General features: G+C 38.8%; 1 protein-coding gene across 13 annotated transcripts in view; it reads right to left on the bottom strand.

Moving 5' to 3' along the window:
- The window catches only part of YAP1 (Yes associated protein 1), a 125,631-nt gene that overhangs the window by 51,913 nt on the left and 50,727 nt on the right, over positions 1-22,991 (bottom strand). For all 13 annotated transcript variants that reach the window (XM_025356653.1, XM_025356655.1, XM_025356658.1 and 10 more), the window contains exon 3: positions 18,793-18,908. In XM_025356653.1, the coding sequence (XP_025212438.1) occupies positions 18,793-18,908 (116 nt within the window). The remainder of the gene's footprint in view (positions 1-18,792; positions 18,909-22,991) is intronic.

Here is a 22,991-nt window from a genome sequence, read left to right as displayed (position 1 = left end):
AGGAGACTGAGGCAGGAGAATCACTTGAATCTGGGAGGTGGAGGTTTCAGTAAGCTGAGATCGCGCCACTGCACCCTATCCAGTCTGGGCGACAGGGTGAGACTCTGTCTCAAAAAACAACAAAAACAAACAAACAAAACACAACCACTTATAATTCTTCAGCTAGTACAGAAGTATTTCTTATTATCTGAGTTATACACAACCACGTCTATTCATTTTAGGCAGTTTGGAGATAAATCTATGAAGCCCTGCAGGTCTGGGAATAGTACACAGCCACATCTGCTAGGAATAGGCAAATCTACCATGACAAAACAGGCACCAAAAGGGCAGTACTTTTTTTTTTTAAATTCCCATGGGAGTTATTATTATTTTACTTTTTTTGAGACAGGGTCTCATTGTCACCCAGGCTGGAGTGCAGTGGTGCAAACCCGGCTCACTGCAGCCTCGAACTCCTGGGCTCAAGCGACCTCCTGCCTCAGCTTCCTGGGGAGTTAGGACTACAGGTGCACACCACCACACTCAGCTATTTTTAAAATTTTTCTGTAGAGATGTGGTCTCATTACGTTGCCCAGGCTGGTCTCGAACTCCTGAGCTCAAGAGATCCTCCCACCTTGACCTCCCAAAGTGGTGGGATTACAGGTGCGAGCTACCATGCCTGGCCGAGAATTACTACTGGGCATTTAGCTTCAAACAATTTTTAGTTGAGAACTTTTCACTTCCTCAACACAGATGAAGAGTTCTTTCTCTGTGTTAGTAAAAAATTTTGTTTATATCTATGTCATAGCATTTATCATTCAGTATTTTCATTATGCATGCTTTCTCCCTGGCTAGACTGTGAAATTCCTGAACACAGGAGTATATATTTTGCATTTTCCATTTTTGTCCAGCATAGGACCTACTAATTAGAAATAGATTAGGAGGCTGAGGCGGGAGGATCATGAGGTTAGGAGTTCAAGACCAGCCTGCCAACATGGTGACACCCCATCTCTACTAAAACTGCAAAATCAGCCGGGTGTGGTGGCGCACACCTGTAGTTTCAGCTACTCGGGAGGCTGAGGCAAGAGAATATCTTGTACCCGGGAGGTGGAAGTTGCAGTGAGCTGAGATTGTGCCACTGCACTCCAGTCTGGGCAACGGATCCAAGACTCCATCTCAAAAAGAAAAAAAAAATAGAATAAACGTTGGCTGAAATGAATGTAATCAAAATGAAATTCAATTAAAATCCTTTGTTTATGCTTGTAAAACAAAATACTCTGTTTCATTCTTTCTATGTAAGCTCAATTTCTACATTATTTTAATGTGCCATGTGAACTGAAGGGACAGGGATATAGCGAATACTTCTATTCAACAAGTATTTATTGAGTTCCTACTACATTCAGGCCCTGGAGATGCAGCAATAAAAAACATAGCCCCTATCTGATGGAATTTATGTTCTAGACAGAAGACAGTACAATGCTGGCTAATGAAAAGGGCAGCAAAAATAAAGCAGCATGCATGAAAGAAAGAAAAATGAAAAATGGGAAAGAAAAAGAAAAATGGGAAACAGATTTTTAGAAAAGCAGATCAAAAGAAGGGCAGGAAGTGACCTGTAAGCTTTGACCTAAATGCATTCCTAGCCAAACATGTGACATTCTGGGCATGGGCATTCCAGGCAGGGGAAAGCATGAAGAGGCTACTACGTGTGGATGGGGCAGAATAAACAGTTCACTTTGTTTTTAGGGTTAAGAATCTACCAGAAAAACTTTCATCATTTCAACCAGCAAAGGGTCAAATAGGTAATACTTAAAGGGGATTACCATTACTGAACAGTAATTCCAATCCCCCAAACTCATGACAACCTCTACACTGGTCAGAATGGGTAATACACATTTTCACCCCAATTAACTTTTACACACTCGAAAGCTGGGCCCTTAGACACGAAAAAGATGTGGAAGCTTTAAGGCTGGGCTATCATGCCTGACCACCACAGCAAAGCCTTCTTTAGAAGGAAAGATTAAAAGTAGGCCCTATAGCAAAAAGGAAGAGAGAAACAGGCCAGCATTTTAATGAGACGTAAAGAGGGTGATATAGTTTGGATGTCTGTCCCCTCCAAATTTCATAGTGAAATGGGATTCCCAAAGTTGGAGGTGGGGCCTGGTGAGGGTGGGGTCCCGCATGAATGGCTTCCCACCATCCCCTTGGTCATAAATGAGTTCTCATTCAGTTCACCTGAGATCTGGTTGTTTAAAAGCCTGGGACTTCTCTCGCTCACTTTCTTGCACCCTCTCTCTCACTGTGTATCACACTGGTTCCCACTTGCCTTTTGCTAGGATTGTAAGCTTCCTGAGGTCCTCACCAGAAGCAGACGCTGGCACCATGCTTCCTATACAGCCTGTAGAACTATGAGCTAAATTAAACCTCTTTTCTTTATAAATTACTCAGTTTCAGTTATTCCTTCATAGCTACACAAAACTAGATTGACACAGGGTGAGAAATTTGAATCAGGATAAGCAAAAACAGAGTAGTAGGCAATATATAAAATAATTCATAAATCAGAATTACTTAAACTTGAAGGAAGCAAGTTTTTATGTAAGATTTACTACTAGTATTACTTGATTGACAACTTAGCTACTACAGCAAAAACCAACTCCCTGTGATATTTTAAAAACAAATACTCTATGTCATAATACTGAAGGTGACTCACCATCAACTTCCTGCTCTTGCCTAAGGACCTTCTTGCATTAGTAATGACTAACTAAAACCATCTGCCATGTCTATTCAAACAGGAAAGTCTTGATTAACTACACCACGAGTTAGACGACCAACCTTCCCTTGTCACCTGCCCCACAATTTGGGAATAAAGAAGTCACCCAGGACACTGAAGTTTATACTAAACACACCCTGATGAGTGGTACAAAGTACAGGATTATCAAGTAGTTTCCTTAAAAAGTAACAAGAGTAGCTGGAAAAGTAGATTCAATGACCTTTTAAAAGAACTGAATTCTAACACTTTGCCTGATGCTTGTTTTGAAAGTCTGATCTCATGTATTTATGATTCACAAACTGTTCTTACTATATACAAGGCACTTTTCCTAACTTCTTTGCAAGCAAATATTAACTCACTTAACAACCCTATGATGGAGGTACTATTATTACACCCACTCTACAGATGAGGAATCTAAGGCAAAGAAAAGTTAGCTTGTACAGGATCATTCAGCCCAACCTGGTAAGTGGCAGAGTGAGATTCAAACCTTGATAGTTGGACTCTCCAGAAACCATGCTCTTGCATACTGTGCCACAAGTATGACAAACAGTAATCACATGCTGTATTTTTTTTTAATCCTCTTTTCTTGGAATTTTCATGAAATCCCATGGCTTGTCATATTCATGTAAATGACTTCCATATCTTTAATGCCTCTCGCAGGGTCAATATTAGTTTTTCTCTTCCAACTGGACATCTGACACCTCACATGTATTCCCATATTTTGAGTGGGGTTTACTTTAAAATGTCATTTCCATTTGTCCCTCAAATAAAACTTTCACATAATTTTTTTTTTTTTTTTTTTTTGAGACTGAGTTTCACTCTGTTGCCGGGCTAGAGTGCCATGGCACAATCTTGGTTCACTGCAACCTCTGCCTGCTGGGTTCAAGCGATTCTCCTGCCTCAGTCTCCCGAGTAGCTGGGACTACAGGCGCCTAACACCACGGCTGGTTAATTTTTATATTTTTAGTAAAGATAGGGTTTCACCGTGTTGGCCAGGCTGGTCTCGATTTCTTGACCTTGAAATTTTCACATTTCCATGACGAAGTTTTAGCAGTAACTTCCAAATTGGTCTTATTCAACTCAACATTAAACTCTGTGTATACCACAGCCACATGATCATCTTACCTCACCTCCTCTAAGGAGGAAGTCCTCTGACTCAAGGCTCAGCTCCCTAAAGGAAAATTTGCAAATTTTTAGCAGGTTATCCTCTACAGTCAGGCATTATATAGCACTGCTTCAGTACTGAAAGCATCCAACATGCCAGGCTCTATCTATTCCTCCACAATCATTTCACATCCCTCCTCATTCAATCTTCTTTCAGTTCCTCAAACATCTCCTCTCCCACCTCCAGGACCTTCACAAGTGCAGCTGCTCCCTTCAGGAACTCTTCTCTCCACCTTTGTTGCTTAGCTAACTCCCTCTCATCCCTTCCCACTCTGAATGTCACTTCTTCCTAGTAACTTGTCTACATACAGTTTCTTCTCCTACTTCATCAGTTGTTTTCTCTCTGGTAAGATGATTCTATCACTTTAGTAATTCATTCAGTCTTCCCAGTCGCATGGCTTGTTCACTCCTGTCTTTCCAGTACCTAGCAGTGTCATGCACTTTCCACCTCCATACATTCTCAGTATGTCCACCCCAAAGCCTGTGTCTTCCTAGCCTCCACTGTTTTCAACCCACTGAAATTCTACTCACTCTCTTTTTGAGACAGTCTTACTCTGTTGCCCAGGCTGGAGTGCAACGGCGTGATCTCAGCTCAATGCAACCTCCGCCTCCTGGGTTCAAGTGATTCTCCTGCCTCAGCCTCCTGAGTAGCTGGGATTATAGGCATGCACCACCACGTCCGGCTAACTTTTGTTATTTTTAGTAGAGATGGGGTTTCACCATGTTGGCCAGGCTGTTCTCAAACTCCTGACCTCGTGATCCGCCCACATCGGCCTCCAAAAGTGCTGGGATTACAGGTGTGAGCCACTGTGCCCGACCCAATTCTACTCTATTCTTATGCTGTATCTTTGTGAAGCTTTTCTCCAATTCGTCCCACTAGTAAAACTCTTCCCCACCTATAAATTGAAATTGCACCTGTTCTGATTTCTTGAATACAGTACGTACTGTCTTGTGTTCATCACTCTTCTACACTGAGTTTAACTATAAGCTACGTGGAATTATGAGAAGAAAAACTTATCACTCTGCCCTAGAATATCAGGAAAAAGTTCTCCATTTTTTATGAGTGGGAATGTACAATTCTGCAAGGTTGCTCAGGACAAAGATAGCAACATTGATTAGAAACTACTGCCTTGTTAGTAGTTTGTGATACTTTGGTCTGCAATTTGTGCCAACTTTTGGTTTTCAAAATAAATAGGAACTAAAATGTATCACCTCTGATTCTTCTTTAGTTTTCTTTACAAAGGTGTCTTCCATAAACATAAATATCTGAAATTCATGCTTGATGATATATGCCGTAAACAATCCCTAATGAAGTTCTGCCCACACTACTAAGATTTTTAGGCAGATGCAATGGAAAAAGTCATATACAAATTTGCTGCATAATGACATTTCAGTCAATGATGGATTACATGTAGAATGGTGATCCCAGAAACTTATAATAGAGCTGAAAAATTCCTGTCACCTAGAGACATCGTGGCTGTCATAAGGTAATGTCATAGTGCATTACCTCTTCTATGTTTAGACATATTTAGATACACATATACTTACCATTGTGTTACAATTGCCTACAGTTTTCAGTATGGTAACATGCTGTCCAGGTTTGTAGCCTAGGAGCAATAAGCTATATCATAGAGTCTAGGTGTGTATAACAGGCTATATCACCTAGGTTTGTGTAAGCATACTCTATGATGTTTATACAATGATAACATCACCCAGCAACCCATTTCTCAGAACTTACCCCAGTCATTAAGCAACACATGACTGTATTATTATCACTAACTTATTTTGTAGCTTCGATAAGCCGAATATGGGAAAATAAACGCATTCACTGAAGAAAAGGCAGTCTACACATCAAGTTTTGGTGAAAGAAGTAAGTTTTTTTTGAGATAAGGTCTTGCTCTGTCACCCAGGCTGGAGTGCAGTGGCGCGACCTCGGCTCACTGCAGCCTCCACCTCCCAGGTTCAAGCAATTCTCCCACCTCAGCCTCCCAAGTAGCCGGGGATTACAGGGGTGTACCACCATGCCCAGCAAATTTTTGTATTTTTAGTAGAGACAGGGTTTCACTATGTTGGTCAGGCTGGTCTCAAACTCCTGACCTCGGGTGATTCACCCGCCTTAGCCTCCCAAACTAACGATACTATAAACATACTGATGAAAATAAGCTTTGGCAAACAAATATAAGAGTGTGGTGGCTAACCCATCCTGCCCACCCTGTCCTGAGTTCAGGTTCACCTGTGTCCTATAGGTAACTAGAAGATTCTTCTGCCAAACTACTAGAACACGCTGATGAATCCAAGCCCCTTCTGGATTACAATGGGCAGTGTGGTAGAATAAGATGAAACTCTGGACCATACATATGAAGGCTTAGATTGGAATTCTGGCACTACTACTTACCTGCATTCTAGCACCAGCATACTGGTGCCCCAACCACTATATTTATGTCCCCTTTATAGCAGATGCCTCTCTGATATTAAAAGTGGAAGAAAGAAAAATAGGCAAGTTATGGTCAGAGTGATTGACTGGGGATGGAGGGAGATGATAGCTTAGATTACCTTCTCCAGTGCGGGCCTCTGTAATTGACGTCTTTTGAGCAGAGATCTGAATGAACTGAGAGTGAGAGCCATGTGAATATCTGGGGAAGGGGAAGAATGTTCTACACCCCAATCATTAGACTGCATCCTTCTGTTCTCAACAGACTCTAAGCTCTCGAAGTAGAGACACTGACTTTTTTGTCTTTGTATCCGTAGGACTTAGCACTGCTTTCAAATACAACCAAAGTTTGCTAAGCTGGCATGATTAAGAGCCTATCTGTGGGAAAGTATGATTGGTCTTTGTCAAGTTGCAATCTCTCAGAAACTTAGTTTGTGACTTTATAAATAACAATTTATTTATTTATTTATTTATTTATTTTTATTTTTTTTTTGAGACGGAGTCTCACTCTGTCACCAGGCTGGAGTGCAGTGGCGCAATCTCGGCTCACTGCAACTTCTGCCTACCGGGTTCAAGTGATTCTCCTGTCTCAGCCTCCTGAGTAGCTGGGACTACAGGTGCGCACCACCATGCCCAGCTAATTTTTGTATTTTTAGTAGAGACAGGGTTTCACCATGTTGGCCAGGACAGTCTCAATCTCTTGACCTCGTGATCTGCCCGCCTTGGCCTCCCAAAGTGCTGGGATTACGGGCGTGATCAGCCACCACACCCGGCCTGTAAATGATAGATTTAAGAAAAATAGATAACATTTATTTTGCAGGGTTTTTATATTAAATAAAAGCTCATGAAATGATGGAACCACTCATTTGTATTTAGGTACTCAGTAAAGGTTTCATTCCAGCCTAAAATAAGAATGATAAAACGATCTCTAATGATATTTCTATGGATTTAAGTTTAAACCATACAACAGTATTCTATTTGTGTACTCCTTTAACCAGCAGTATCAGTATCACCTGGAAACTTGTTAGAAATGCAGAATCTCAGGTCCCAATCCTACTAAATCAGACCCACTGAATAAGAACTGCATTTGAACAAATCCCGAGGTAATTCCTTGACACATTACAAATTAAGAAGCACTACTCTAGAATACCAAAGACTAACAAGGACCACTTGTTTGATTAAACCTTTTCTAGAGTTACCATTAACTCAAACTTTTAACAGTATAGCAAAAGTACTACTCATTGGGTTACTTGATTTAAAAAATCTTTGATACATTATAAATAAAATTTATATGACTTTAGTTTCATACTCAACTCTAGAAAGACAGTATAGTTTAGAGACTATAAAGGGTTTAGATTCAGACAGACCTGGGCTCAAATCTTGAATCCAATACTTATTAGCCTTCTAACCTTGGGCAAATTCCTTAACCTGCTTGATGCTCACTTTCTTTATCTATAAAACAGAGATGAATACTCAATGGATCGTTGAGAGAATCAAAGAAGGTGTGTGACACAGGTCATGGTTCACAGTATGCTTAAACGTCAGTTCCCTACTCTTTCTTAGAACAGTTCTACCATTTTGTTCCAATAATATATTAAACTTTTTTATGTATACTATATCTAAGAAAGTAGCTTTAAATATAAGAAAATGAGATATTTGGATTTCAAAATTCAAATGAGCAGATAATAAAAATAGGGAAAAAACCATAGAGGAAGACCCCTAAAGAAGATTTTTAATGGTATCCCAACATTTTCAGGACAAGGTTCAAACTTCTTAGCATATGACAAAAAGCCATTCTGAGGTGGTCTTCAGTCTCAACGCTCACCTCTTACCACTAGCGATATGGTATTAGAGGTTCCAGGGCTCAGTAATTGCTCATCTACTAGCTACTTTTATCTTCCCTTTTCTTCTAACTTAACTTCCCACTCGTTCACTAATACTCAAGTCCTGAGCCCAATCACTTTTATCACCACCACTTTGGTCATCCTCTCCCTGGGTTACTGCAACTGCCCTCCAAGAAATCTCCCTATTTTTTAAAAAGTTACTCATACCATGTCACTCCTCTGTTCAAAACCTACAAGCACCTCTGTAATGAAGCCCCATTCTGCCTTTCACAGAATCTGTTTGTGCTGCAGTGGCCTTTTTGCTGTTCCCCAAACATGTCTCAGGGCCTTTGAACTGGTTGTTGTGTTATGCATGGAACATTCTCCCCCTTCCCCAGATATTCACATGGCTCTCACTCTCCGTTCATTCAGATCTCTGCTCAAAAGATGTCAATTACAGAGGCCCACATTAGAGAACGTAATCTATCATCTCCCTCCATCCCCAGTCAATCACTCTGACCATAACTTGCCTATTTTTCTTTCTTCCACTTTTAATATCTGACTCATTGTATATCCATTCTTATAACTTAGAACCATGCCTGGCACATAGTATATATTCAATATTGGATAAAGAAATCAATGAACCTCCTTAAGGGTGTCTTAGCAGAGTGCAGTGGCTCACACATGTAATCCTCAGAAAAGCTGCCAAAAAGCTGGGACTATAGGCATACACCACCATGCCCCACCGTTTTTTTGTCTCTACCAAAAAAAAAAAAAAAAAAACAGTTGGGCATGGTGGTGTATGCCTACAGCCCCAGTTACTTGGGAGGCTGAGGCATGAGAATCACTTGAGCCCAAGAAGGTGAAGCTGCAGTGAGCTGTGATCGTGCCACTGCTCTCCAGCCTGGGTGATGGAGCAACACCTTGTGTCCCCCCACCCGCAAAAAAAAGAAGTCTTCACTGTTCTCCCTTTGCACTACTGACTCATGTGTTCCTCTTTCTCTCTACTTTCTCAGCACTCAGTACCATACATCTGCCATAACGTTGTTTTGCTCTTGTCACCCAGGCTGGGGTGCAGTGGCACAATCTCAGTTCACTGCAACCTCTGTCTCCCAGGTTCAAGCAATTCTCCTGTCTCAGCCTCCCAAGCAGCTGGGATTACAGGTGAATGCCACCACACCCAGGTAATTTTTTGTATTTTTAGTAGAGACGGGGTTTCACCATGTTGGCCAAGTTGGTCTCGAACTCCTAACCTCAGGTGATCCACCTGCCTCGGCCTCCCAAAGTGCTGGGAATACAAGTGTGAGCCACCACGCCCGGCCCTGCCATAACATTTTTAATGATAATATACAAAAAGTCTGTCTTCGCTTGATTCTGCAATCACAGTGCATAGCAAAAAGCAGGGCATGTGATATTTGTTGAATGAATGATTTAAGAAGGGAAAAATACAATTGTCTCAAGGTAAAACTATGAAACTGTTTAAAAAATCATTTTCCTGTTTGTCAGGTTATAGCTGTTAAGAACCTTCTAGAAGAAAAGGTCAAGTATAAGCTTAGAGAGCCCACTAATATGCAACTCTTCAGACTTTCTTCAGTGCCACTTAAGTCTTTTAGATTTTAACTCAATGAAATGGCTTAGAGTTAGTTTACTAAGTTTATTTATGAAAGACTAGCTTTCTGTAAAGATTTACTGAAGGAAAAACAAATAGCACACTTAGACTTCAGACTGCTCAAATAAATACCTGTCACTAAGATTTTAACCTAAAATAAGTTTTACCATTTCCTTACCTTACTAACATCAAAAGAAAACCTTATCTTGGAAAACTGTGACTACTGTTGCAAGATTTATTCTATTTCACTTACGCTGCCTATATATGGTAGTCTATGAATATCATTTTTAAAGAATTAGCATCTTAATCTTTCACACAAATATTCCTCCTATGAGTCATAAAATTATTGTAGCAATAGAGTAACCAGAAGGATTTAGAAATCAGTGGGAAAGACAAAAATAATATTCCAACACTTATCAAGAGAATAAAACAGGCATTTGAGCTGGTTCTTAAATGGAAATAATTTAATCTCTTTCTCATTCTCTCGACTCCAAAACTGAGCAAAGTTTCCAAAAATCTACAAATAATCACTGAAGAAAAGTTGAACACAAATACTTCTATCTTTATGCCCCAATATGTAATAAGTCATTTTATTAAGAGAGCTGGTAGAAATGATACTCATGGATCTAAAATTTCTTTCTTTTTTTGAGACGGAGTCTGGCTGTCTCCCAGGCTGAAGTGCAGTGGTACAATCTCGGCTCACCTCTGTCTCCTGGGTTCAAATGATTCTCCTGTCTCAGCCTCCTGAGTAGCTGGGACTACAGGCACCCACCACCATGCCTAGCTAATTTTTGTATTTTTAGTAGAGACAGAGTTTCACCATGTTGGCCAGGCTGGTCTCAAACTCCTGACCTCAGGTGATCTGCCCACCTTGGCCTCCCAAAGTGCCGGGAACACTTTGGGAAGTGTGAGCCACCGCACCTGGCCTACCTGAAAATCTTAATAACACTCAAAATGTAAATGAACTTTACTATCCCAAATGATTACTTCAAAGGTTTCTAGTAAATTTTAAAAAATATTTGGTATGTGTGCTCTAAGATCAAGTCAAGAGCACTCAACAGTCTTGAGTTTCTATATGTTTCCCCCTTTTTAGAAGATAATCTCTAAAGTAAAGCAAAGAGGACAGGAAAGAATTACCTTATCTGGAATAATCAAGCATGTAACTAAGTATACAAAACACAGTACTCCTCAACACATTTGAGATTTAGACAGTTATTGTAGATAATCATGATTCTCAAATTGAAATAATTTTTTAAAAATATGTGGCACTATTAGAAAAAAATACTGATCTGCAGCTACTGAAAAACAAAGTAACTATATACCCACATCTCAGCATAATGAATGTGGGTTTCTTTAAAGAAAGAATGAAGAAATTAATACTTCAAAAATCATGACTGGAATTAAACAACATCAGAGTGATTCCCAGTGGAGAGGAAGTGAAAGGCTCTCACCACCAGAGTCAAATCAAAGCCATTAGTTGTCCTGACATGAGTGGCATCTTCATTACGCAGCTAAGTCAAGAGCGATGATTAAAAAGTGCCATTTATCAGCCATCACTGGGTTTAACAAAGACTTCAGAAGAACTCCCATACTAGAGTAGATACAATAATTACAAGCTAATGCCATCTGCAACTTCGATATTATAATTGACTTACTTTTTCTATTTCAAAAAGAAAAATTTTAAGTCTTCATATTCCATATTGGCATCTTTTATTAAAATGAAATGGATTGGCCATAGTTTTAAGTAAGAAAAATGGTGGTTGTTTCTATATTATCATTTTTTAGGAACTAAATCATCAAATAGATCAAGCCATAAGCTATATAAAACAAACCAAGCTTCTTAAGGATTGGTTATATTGATTTTGGATTATTATGTTTTTCCTTGTGCTATTTCTCCATTTCATAGGGCCATTTCTCTTAATTTACCTGAATTTCTACATGGGAAAAAGAAAGCAGCAATTTTGTTTAAAAAAAAAAAAAGTGCTTTTATTTAAAAAGTTTTTAAAAAGATATTTGGAATACAAGCCTGAGAGTAACTAGTCAAATACACTGTCTCTGTCTCTTCATTGCTCTGACTTTGGGCTTTATTTGTTTTTTTTTTTTGAGATGGAGTCTCGCTCTGTTGCCCGGGCTGGAGTGCAGTGGCTGGATCTCAGCTCACTGCAAGCTCCGCCTCCCAGATTTATGCCATTCTCCTGCCTCAGCCTCCCGAGTAACTGGGACTACAGGCGCCTGCCAACTCACCCGGCTAGTTTTTTGTATTTTTTAGTAGAGATGGGGTTTCACTGTGTTAGCCAGGATGGTCTCGATCTCCTGACCTCATGATCTGCCCGTCTCGGCCTCCCAAAGTGGGCTTTATTTGTTATAGTTCATTGCTAATAGGCTTTCAGTTAGTATAGTCTTTTCCCATATATTGTGACTTCAGACTGACAATTTCCAGCTTATAATAATCCAGAACTGTTAGAAGAATCAGGAACTAACTACTTGGATAAGAGCCAATGACCTCAATTTGATGATAAAAAGCTTAGAGATAAACATAACTTCAAAGACAGTGTGGTAACAGATTTTTAACAAAGTAACAGTGGCTACCAGGTATTACAAACTCATTAAATTGTAAAATATCAGATCACATTTATTTACCTATTATATATGCAAGACACTATACCAGGCACTGTATACTATTAATAATACATTTTAACTATGTGATATGGATTCTGTCTTTTAATGCTCGCAACAGCCCTATGAGTTATTATCTCATTTTTCCAAGTGAAGAATACAGGTAGATACGGTAACTTGTCCAAGATTTCATGGACAATAAAGGATGCCTGGGATTCAAACCAGGTCCATGGGATTTCAAGAGCCCTTGGTCTTAACCCTTATTGTAAACTGTCTCTCAGTTTCAAAGGTGAAAAGTAGAACTTTAAATGAACTACAGCACATAAACTACGAGTTACCAACACCTCAATCCTGTCGGCTCTGCAACTTCTCACACATCTTTACCCTCTCTGTGCTTTTTAAAGTTAAAGCCTAAATCCATGTGTAATTTACCCATCATTTTTATATTTCACATCTATTTTCCAGCTCTCTCATTTTTCTTGGTAACAATCTCTCATTTGATCTTCGGTGCTGAGAGATATTACACAGGCAGGAGAACACTTAAGGCAGCTCTATGCTACTCACTTTCCTTGCTTCTGAACATTTTTCCCCACTTCAAGGAAGGTGCTCAGCACATTCCTCTAACATGTATCACTTTTCATGATCAAGAGAGCATTTTCTCCACCCATCTTGAGGTAATTCCTAGGAATTCCTCACAGTTTGTCATAATAGAGAAATCTGAGTGCTACACTGGTAGAGTTGGGAATTGTCAAATAAATCCCAATAATTTCTAACTTTAAAGCATACAAATAACAAATTCTCTAAAATGTACCTGTAATAAGACATTTGGGCTCTGGATTGTTATCAAATGTACATTTCTCAAAAGCACATAAATGGGTTGATTCTGCTTAATATAAATCTAAAGACATAACTTTTAATGATCCTAAATAGTCATTTGGCATACAGTTATTTCTGGATTATCACAGAATATACTTTGACTTTACTGTCCCTTTAAGATTCAGTAATCTTGTGGATCAGTGTTAACAAGCATACTATTAAAAAATTTAATATATATCATACACATAGAGCTAAGGAAGTATCACTTTTCACTCCCCAGGGCTTTCTTTTCTAATGTTGAACACAAAAAACATGAAATGTTTACCTGACCCTCAATATGTGGAGAAAAACTACGGCTCCTAAGCAGGCATCAAAACGCTATTATAAATATATATTTAATAACTAATTTATATTATAACTTTTTCTTTCTTTCTTTTTTTTTTTGAGACAGGGTTTCACTCTGTTGTCCAGGCTGGAATGCAGTGGTACGAACATGGCTCAATGCAGCCTTGACCTCATGGGCTCAAGCTATCCTCCCAATCTCAGTCACCCAAGTTGCTGGCACCACAGGAGTGTGGCCACCATGCCTGGCTAATTTTTATTTTTAATACAGATGGGGTCTCCCTATGTTGCCCAGGCTGGTCTTGAATTCCTAGGCTCAAGCAATCCTCCTACCTTGGCCTCTCAAAGTGCTCGGACTATATGAATGAATCACCACACCCAGCCTTATAAATAATAACTTTTTTTTTTTTTTTTTTTTTTGAGATGGAGTCTTGCTCTGTCACCAGGCTGGAGTGCAGTGGTGCAATCTCAGCTCACTGCAACCTCTGCATCCTGGGTTCAAGTGATTCTCCTGCCTCAGCCTCCAGAGTAGCTGAGACTACAGGCGCGTGTCACCACGCCCAGCTAATTTTTGTATTTTTAGTAGAGACAGGGTTTCACCATGTTGGCCAGGGTGGTCTCAATCTCTTGACCTCGTGATCCACCCGCCTTGCTCTCCCAAAGTGCTGGGATTACAGGCGTTAGCTACTGCGCCCAGCTATAAATTATAACTTTCAAAGGACAATCACCTCAAGTAATTTAACGGGCTAGACTTTATATATACATATACTTATACACTGAACATTTTAATATAGAATAAAGTAAAATAAAACCATTATCTTAATAAATTATTCCATTTCCTCTTATTTTTCTATTTTCCTATTCCTCACCTTTCAAATTCTTTCACAAAGTTCGCTGTCATTTACCCTGCAACTTAAGTGGCATAGTTAAAGAATATAAATTAATCTTCTTTTAAGGGTGTACTGAGTGTTGCCTCTAGAATATTTTCCAGGTGCACCTTTGTTTTGGGTGATTCTCGGTTATAGATATTTGGAAATTTGCTCAATCACAAACCAGTGGTCTCTAGTCTATACATAAAATCCACCATTTCAACCTCATATTTTGAAAAAGGACTTATAAAATCATAATCTGATCATTTTTGCTAAAGCAAATTAGGAAACAAAATAGGGTTTCATAAAATCTTAAGAATTGGAAAGAATCTTAAAAGATCTTTCAGCCTAGTCAACCACAAAAATTTGAAGCAAACAGGTTTGGGGAGTCTAGAGAAAATGACAGTATCTTAAGGAAAGCAGTCGGATGAAGAACAAGAAGTCAGAGCAGAACATGAAGCTGGACTCAATTATGAATGACAAGAATTCTTTTTCAAAAAAAAAGCAAAGCGAGAAAGTCCTTATTAAATAATGAGTAATAAAAATGTAAATCAAGTTGCATTTAGCATGATTAACCCAGGAGAGTGCTTCAAAAGCATGGTGTAGCTTTCTCTTTTATGTGAAGGCTTCAGGTCAGCAGGTTCAGAAGACATTCCCTTCAGGGTGAAACTTTTCTGTAGATAGCCTGCTTCAATGGAAGCCATTTTCTGCTTTGTTACATTTAACGCCCTCAAAATTTACTAAATGCTCTCACAGTTGTCCTTGTTCCCTGTCTGTAAGATTTTTAAAACTCCGTAAAAGATCATTTTCCAAGTAGAGAAGAGCATCCTTTTGCTTATTGAAACTTTATTAACATGCTAACACGACGTTATGGTTATTTCATGTGAACATGAGGTATATCAAGATTACAGTGATATTCATTCCAAAGCATGTCAAAACCATGGGCTTCCACTGAAATGGAAGAAAAGACAACAAACAAGTGCATGTAATTTAGAGGAAAAAGAGGCATGTGCTGTAAAGATATTACCAATACCCTCGGCACTGGACCGGCAGGCCTCCATACGACCCAATTCAGAATAATCCACATATAAACTTGTCTGATTCTGGGAATTCATATATATTTAAGATAACACTTCACTCTAATTTTGAAAGTTATGACTGACTCCTAGGATCAGTGTTGCTGTTTATGTTTTAAAAAGCCTTTGGTTTTGGACCCATCAGCTAGTCTCTTCCTTTCCCCATCATACTGTCTGACCATCCCCATAAAGGCAATGACCTTGAGTGTTTCTTTGAATATTCTCTTCTCTTGAGGGAACAATATTTTATTTGAAACAAGACCTCCTTAAGCAGACATCATCTCCACACCCACCACCTTCTGGAGAAGCAGTTACCCTATATTATCTACTATTAATAGTATTTAAAAACAGCGCCTCCAGGACGTTCGTTAGTGGTTCCTTCTCGTTTCTGCCTTCTCTGAGGCTTCGCTCTGTCAGTTATCCTATCCTTGGTTAACATACAGGGAAGAACACGGGATCTTAAATGAGACAGTGCAAAATGGACCTTCACTGAATACCTGACATACAAATAAGAATTATTATTATACTTTTATTATTGTTAAATATCTTCTAGTACCATGTACACATACTCAAGCCTCTTCAGAGGTGACTTTTCCCATTTCAGTTCCTCCTTCCAACTCTCTCCTCACAACCCTCTCCTTTATGCCTTCTCCCCCTCACTCCTAACCCTCCAGTCATGCTTTTTGCCACTCTACTGAAACTGTATCAAAGTCACCTCTTTACTACATACAGCTCTATTATTTAGATATGTATATGCATACTAATTTTTACGTACTATATTAAAACATTTCGTATTTTAGAAACAAGACAAAAAAATTTTTTGTTGTTGTTAAGACAGGGACAGGGTTCCACTCCAGCCAGGCTGAAGTATGGTGGTGTAATCACAGGTCACTGTAGTCTCAATTTCCCAGGCTCAAGCCATCCTCTCACCTCAGTTTCCTGAGAGCTGGGTGAGACTTCACTTATGCACCACCACGACAGACTAATATTTTTTTGTAGAGACAAGGTTTCACCATGTTTCCCAGGCGGGTCTCAAACTCCTGGGCTCAAGTGATCCTCTCACCTGGGTCTCCCAAAGGCTGAAATTATAGGTGTGAGCCACTGTACCTGCCTAGGACATACAGCTGAAATAAAACATCCACAATTCTTTTCAAACCCACTAAAAACGGCTGGGCACGGTGGCTCATGCCTGTAATCCCAGCACTTTGGGAGGCGGAAGACAGGTGGATCACCTGAGGTTGGGAGTTCAAGACCAGCCTGACCAAAATGGAGAAACCCTGTCTCTACTAAAAATACAAAATTAGCCGCACGTGGTGGCACATGCCTATAATCCCAGCTACTCGGGAGGCTGAGGCAGGAGAATTGCTTGAACCGGGAAGGCGGAGGTTGTGGTGAGCTGAGATCATGCCATTGCACTCCAGCCTGGGCTACAAGAACAAAACTCCATTTCAAAAACAAAAACAAAAACAAAGAAACCCCACTAAAACCAAGTTGATATATACCTTTGATTTAAAGTATAAATTTCAGCCAAAATACTCTCATTTCTCTAGATCATTACCATCAGAAAATGTAATGGGACACAACCAAACCAACGTTCTAAAAGAATTACAGTCAACCTTGTTAGATGCAAAAATACTTACTCTTTCAAAATAAAGTTTAAATTAACGTTATCTGTCATTAACTGCCTAGATAGTTTTTAGATGGAGCATGACAAAATGAATAATGTGAATCATCTTGTTTAACCATATATACAGGGCAGATTTCACAACTTTATTTGAAAATTTGGTAATTAAAAAACATAGTAATAGTTGCCAAGTAAAAATATTAATATTTGTATAATTTTTGTCTTAAAAATGTTTAAATTAAATGTCACATATAAAACAGATTCTGAGAATCTATTCATATTATAATGAGTTAAGTATTTAAGGAATTAATTTTTCTTCAGAATTTAAAGTCTATGTCAAGAAAAGCTCAATCACAAATGTTGCCCTTTTTTTTGTTTTCCGCTCTTAACTCTTTAGAACTCAAATGTTCAACCCACCAAAAGCAAGAGCAGAGGTATGTAACAACAGAAACATTCCAGCATGTTGGCATCATCTTCAGGGGCAGAAGGACGTTTCAAGTTCTGTGAATTCGCCTAGTCAAGGAACCCTCCTGTCAACTAATTGTACCACCCTTTCCATCCAACCACAACAGTCCCTTGCCAAAGACTGCTGTTTAAGAAACCTACTGTGTAGCTACTGAATATTATGTTCGTCAGCTTGTTGGCTAGGGAAAATGCATGGGCGGTGGAGAAAGCCATCAAGTCTACTAGAGCTGCCACATACTATTGTTAATATCTATGTCCTGAACCTGGGCACTCAGCAGTGGAGTAATGTGTGGGGGCCAGGGGAGTGGTCAGAAATCCAGCCCAAATGCTCTAATCTCATATGCCAGGCATACTGTTACATCTTCCCAGAGGAAGGGCACCTTTTCCTAGCATGTACAAAGGTACATAATGGGCTAACCGGCCTTCGACCCACCTAACAAAGGAGAAAGAGGCCAGACGGTATCCGACAGGGAACATGAAGGAGCTAAACTTTCACTTAGTACCTACTCTGTAATTACTAGAAGCTTCATATGAATTCTATTATTTCCTTTCATATCCTCCTTTTTATCATAAGGGGCACTGTTACTCCCTATTATGTAGATGAGAAAAACTGCAGATTCAAGTAAATTGCCAAATAAGAGGTAGAAAAAAAAGATTTATACTCTTCTGTAAAAATGTGAAGATATGTTTAATAATCCATGCTCGCCCTGGGAATAACAAATACTCTTTTGGGTTTACAAAAGTTACTGCCTTCTAGGTATTTTCAGGGTCGAATGAATAACCACATTAAAGGTTGGGTTAAGAACACCATAGCAAATAAATAAATAAGAACACCATAGCTTGGCTTTCCATCCAAACCACAAAGGGAAGAGGGTAACTTCAACTCAAATACCTGAGACACAAGAAAGTAGCAGAACAAAACCAAACAGGTCAAAATTAACAGAACTTAAAATCTGAGATACTCGCTTCAGAATTAGATCTTAAAGAACCATTGGCTTTCAGTTATTGGTCCCCTTATGCATTAACGACTATACAAGGCAATAATATAGCTTATGTTATTTTTAAATAGACTATGTCTTCCGTATGAAACTGGAGAGACAATAAACATCACCCATGCCCCAGTTTCTGTAAACGAGTAATGACTGTTTTCCACATCAACTTTTACCAATGCATAAGCATTATTTCATGTGCTGTAATTACAGTGTCTCACTCACCTGAGGCCGAGTTCATCATATTCTGCTGCACTGGTGGACTGGTGGGGGCCGTAACGTTCATCTGGGACAGCATGGCCTTCCTGGGGTCCTGCCATGTTGTTGTCTGATCGATGTGACTAAGACAAAACAAACCACTGCATTAGGAAACAAATACCAGGTTCCAAAAACAATTCTTATCTTGTGGTCTCATAATCAAAGGGTGCCAAGAGAGCTCTGTAAAAGCATTAAGTCACAGAATCTCACTGCTCCCACCAACCTCCCTCTGCAACACACATTTTTCACCCTTAAATCACTCAACTTTCACCTCTTAGATCTTACAAGCACAACATCTGAAGAAGTTATGCCTGGAATTTTAAGTGAAAGGAAATCATCTTCAATTAGTAAGATAAATATTACCCACTTCTAATGCAAAGATACAATGCAGTTTGTAAACTAAAAGAGTAACCACATGACTAAAATCCAAGATTCGTAAGAAAATCATACACTTTTCCCCTAGAGATAAGAATGAGATAAAAATAAGAATAGAGATAAAAATGACATAATTTTTAGGCCTAAAACCCCTTTTTAAGGTAAAACACCACAGAACCCCAAAACTTGTCTTCTTATACTCCAAAGCCAAAGCAGAATTTAAAACTTCATCTGTAAGTTTTCATTTTCTCCTGTGGCTGCTGAATAACATGTTCTTACACAAAGCCCTTTGATATTTGCTGAACATTTTCTACATAATTGTTAACTTACTGAGAAATACATGTATACATATAGATTTCTTTATCTATAAAGTTGGGAATTAAAACAGCCAAAGACTATGAAATGTAAGACTGCAAGGTATCTAGCACATTACCTGATATATAAACTTCCAGTAAGTACTAAGTTTTCTTGCAGCAAAGTTTCACTGTTTCAATGAAAGAAAAACTAGATACATCATACAAATAAAACTACCTGAAAAAGTATCCTGCATTAATAGCCAGAAGTAATCAAAACTTTATATATAAACATCTCTTCAGTATCATTTATTACAGCAAACATTTGAAAGCCAGTTAACATTTAATGATAGGGAATTGGTTAAATAAACATGGATATATACGACGGACTGTATGCAGCTGAATATGTTTTAGAAGAATATGTAATATGAAAAAATATTAAAAATACAGTTTTTAAAAATAGGTTATAAAACAGTATGTACTGGATAAGGCTAATTGTTTAAAGTGTGTGTGTGTGTGCAGTGAAAGTATATAGAAAGAACTAACATCAAAATGTTTTAACAGTGTTTATTTCTGGATGGCCAAATCACTGTTTTGTTTTGTTTTTTTGTAGCTGTTTAAGTTTCAAATCTGAGTTCTCTCTTCTTTAATCATCCTATTGATAACTATGTAAATGGCAAAGAAATGACGCTTTGTGCCATTAGCTATCCAGAAATGGATCCAGACTGCTATCTCATCAATAATTCTATCTTACCACTAATACACTAAGAAAGAATCACAGGCTTTAGTTAGAATGGGACTTAAATAAATATTTGTTGGAGATGGGAGAATAATTCTTTCTTTGTGTGTCTTTTGAGATAGCCTCACTCCGTCACTCAGGCTGAAATGCAGTGGTGTGATCTCAGCCTTCCAAGTAGCTGGGATTATAGGTGTGTGCCACCACACTGGCTAACTTTTTTGTATTTTTAGTAGAGATGGAGTTTTACCACGTTAGCCAGGCTGGTCTTGAACTCCTGACCTTAAGTGATCTGCCCACCTCGACCTCCCAAAGTGCTGGAATTACAGGTGTAAACCACTATGCCTGGCCTGGGAGAAAAAAAGAACTATGTCTCTTTAAGGAATAAAGATGCTATTACCTAAATTTCCAACTATAAATACATGCACCCAGCCAGGCACGGTGGCTCACGCCTGTAATCCCAGCACTTTGGGAGGCCGAGGTGGATGAAACACGAGGTCAGGAGTTTGAGACCAGCCTGGCCAACATGGTGAAACCCCGTCTCCACTAAAAATACAAAAATTACCCAAGCATGGTGGTGCATGCCTGTAATCCCAGCTTCTCAGGAGGCTCAAGCAGGAGAACTGCTTGATCACGGGAGGCAGAGGTTGCAGTGAGTCAAGATCATGCCACTGCACTCCAGCCTGGATGACAGAGGGAGACTCTGTCTCGGAAAAAAAAAAAAACAAAAAAACATGCACCCATTTAGATGCCAAAGAAAATGTCGAATACAATTAACTTTAGAATATTTTGTTTTCATTTATTCTACAGATTAAACTATGAAAAAGAAATAACGTTTTATCAATTTGCAACAGTGTACAGTTGGCCCATGAACAATGCAAGAGTTAGGGGCACCAATCCTCCCATGCAGTCGAAAATCCACATTAACTTTTGATTCCCAAAAATTTAATTACTGACAGCCTACTGTTGACAGTCCATTATGCTGTATTTATATACTATATTCTTACAATAAAGTAAATTAAAGAAAAGAAAATGTTATTAAGAAAACCACAAAGGGCCAAGGCATGGTGGCTCACACCTGTAATTCCAGCACATCGGGAGGCTGAAGCAGGTAAATCGCTTGAGCTCGGGAGTTCAAGATCAGCCTGGACAACACAGCAAAACCCATTTCTACACAAAATATAAAAAATTAGCCAGGCATATGGTGCACACCTGTGGTCCCAGATACTTGGGAGGCTGAGGTGGGAAGACTGCTTGAGCCTAGAAGGTGGAGGTTACACAGTGGACTGAGATCGTGCCACTCCAGCCTGGGCAACACAGTGAGACCCTGTCTCAGAACAGAACAGAACAGAACAGAACACCATGAAGAGAAAATGCATTTATAGTACTGTATTGTATCTGTCAATACCAATACCATTAAGTTTATATCCTTTGTTTACAAGATGAATCGTTTGTCTGAGATGGTGACAATCACAGCTACCTATCAAGGAATTCAACTTTTTCTTCTAATGCCATGACTCGTCTCTGCTTCACAGGAGTGTGTAAAAGTTTTGATAAATTTTAACTTTCATAATAAATTTATATATATTTTATGGTAGGAAATGATAAAATAGACTACTGTCTATATATATTTTATGCATTCATGAGACACCTAGATTTTCCTTAATTTTTTTGATATTTCCAGGATATGAAGTTCATCTGAATTTTTCCAAATTGTCACCAATCTACAAAAAAATTTTCCAATATATTTATTGAAAAAAATCCACATATAAGTAGACCCATACAGGCTATATCAATATTGTTCAAGGGTCAACTGTACACACACACAAAATCCTTCTTTTTAATCACAAGGACTCTACAAAAACATCGCGTATTACAAATGAACTATTTTTGCTAAGACCAAACAAATTGCTTGCCAGGTTCACTCGTCCCCAGCCCCAGATACCTGCAATGGTGCCTTCTCTTACCTCCCTGTCTTTGCTCAAATGTCATGTTCTCAGTAAGGCCTTTGCTGGCCATATCATCTAAAATTCACCATATCCAAACTCCTAACTTCCTCTGCTTGACTTTATTTTTGCTTGATAATATTTTACTTATTTTGTTTGCCTGTTTTCCCCAATGAGAACATAAACTCTAGAAAAATAGGAACTTTGTCCATTTTATCTAGTACTATATGGTCAATGACTCGAAAAGTGCTCAATAAATATTTATCAAATAAATTAATAAAAAGAAAGCTATTTTCTTTTGCCATCACAAACTTTCTCTAAACATCTTTGTAGCCTTACTGACTTTAGCAACACCTACCTTTTCCAAAAATGAAATTACAAATAAGGATTGCAGACCTACTAGGATTAGCAATACAGAAATTATTGGTGACACTGGACAACAGCCATTTCAGTGGGACAGTGAGAGTACAGTGAGTAGGAAGTAGAGAAGCAGACAAATTTAGTTGTGCACAGAAAATCAATAAAAAGCTAACTAGATGGTTATGAGTTTTCGTTTTTTCAAGAGGAAGGGACACAAGTATTTAAATGTGAACACAGAGTAGCTGAAGATGTGCGAAGGGATTATTGATGGGGCACAGTCATCCTTCAGACAGCGGGAAGGAACAGGATACCAAAACGATACAAAGCATTGCTTCCACTGTAACGGGAGGTAAGAAAGCAAGCAAATAACTTCATTGGCTGGTGAAAGTTAAGCAAGTTCTCGTGTTACTGGCAACTGCAATGCCAGTTATGTGGTATCACCAGGATTAAAAACAC

The sequence above is a fragment of the Theropithecus gelada genome, chromosome 14 (assembly GCF_003255815.1).
Source record: "Theropithecus gelada isolate Dixy chromosome 14, Tgel_1.0, whole genome shotgun sequence".
Classification (NCBI taxonomy): domain Eukaryota; kingdom Metazoa; phylum Chordata; class Mammalia; order Primates; family Cercopithecidae; genus Theropithecus; species Theropithecus gelada.
Note: the sequence above shows the minus strand (reverse complement) of the source record. Positions and strands in the feature narration are given on the sequence as shown.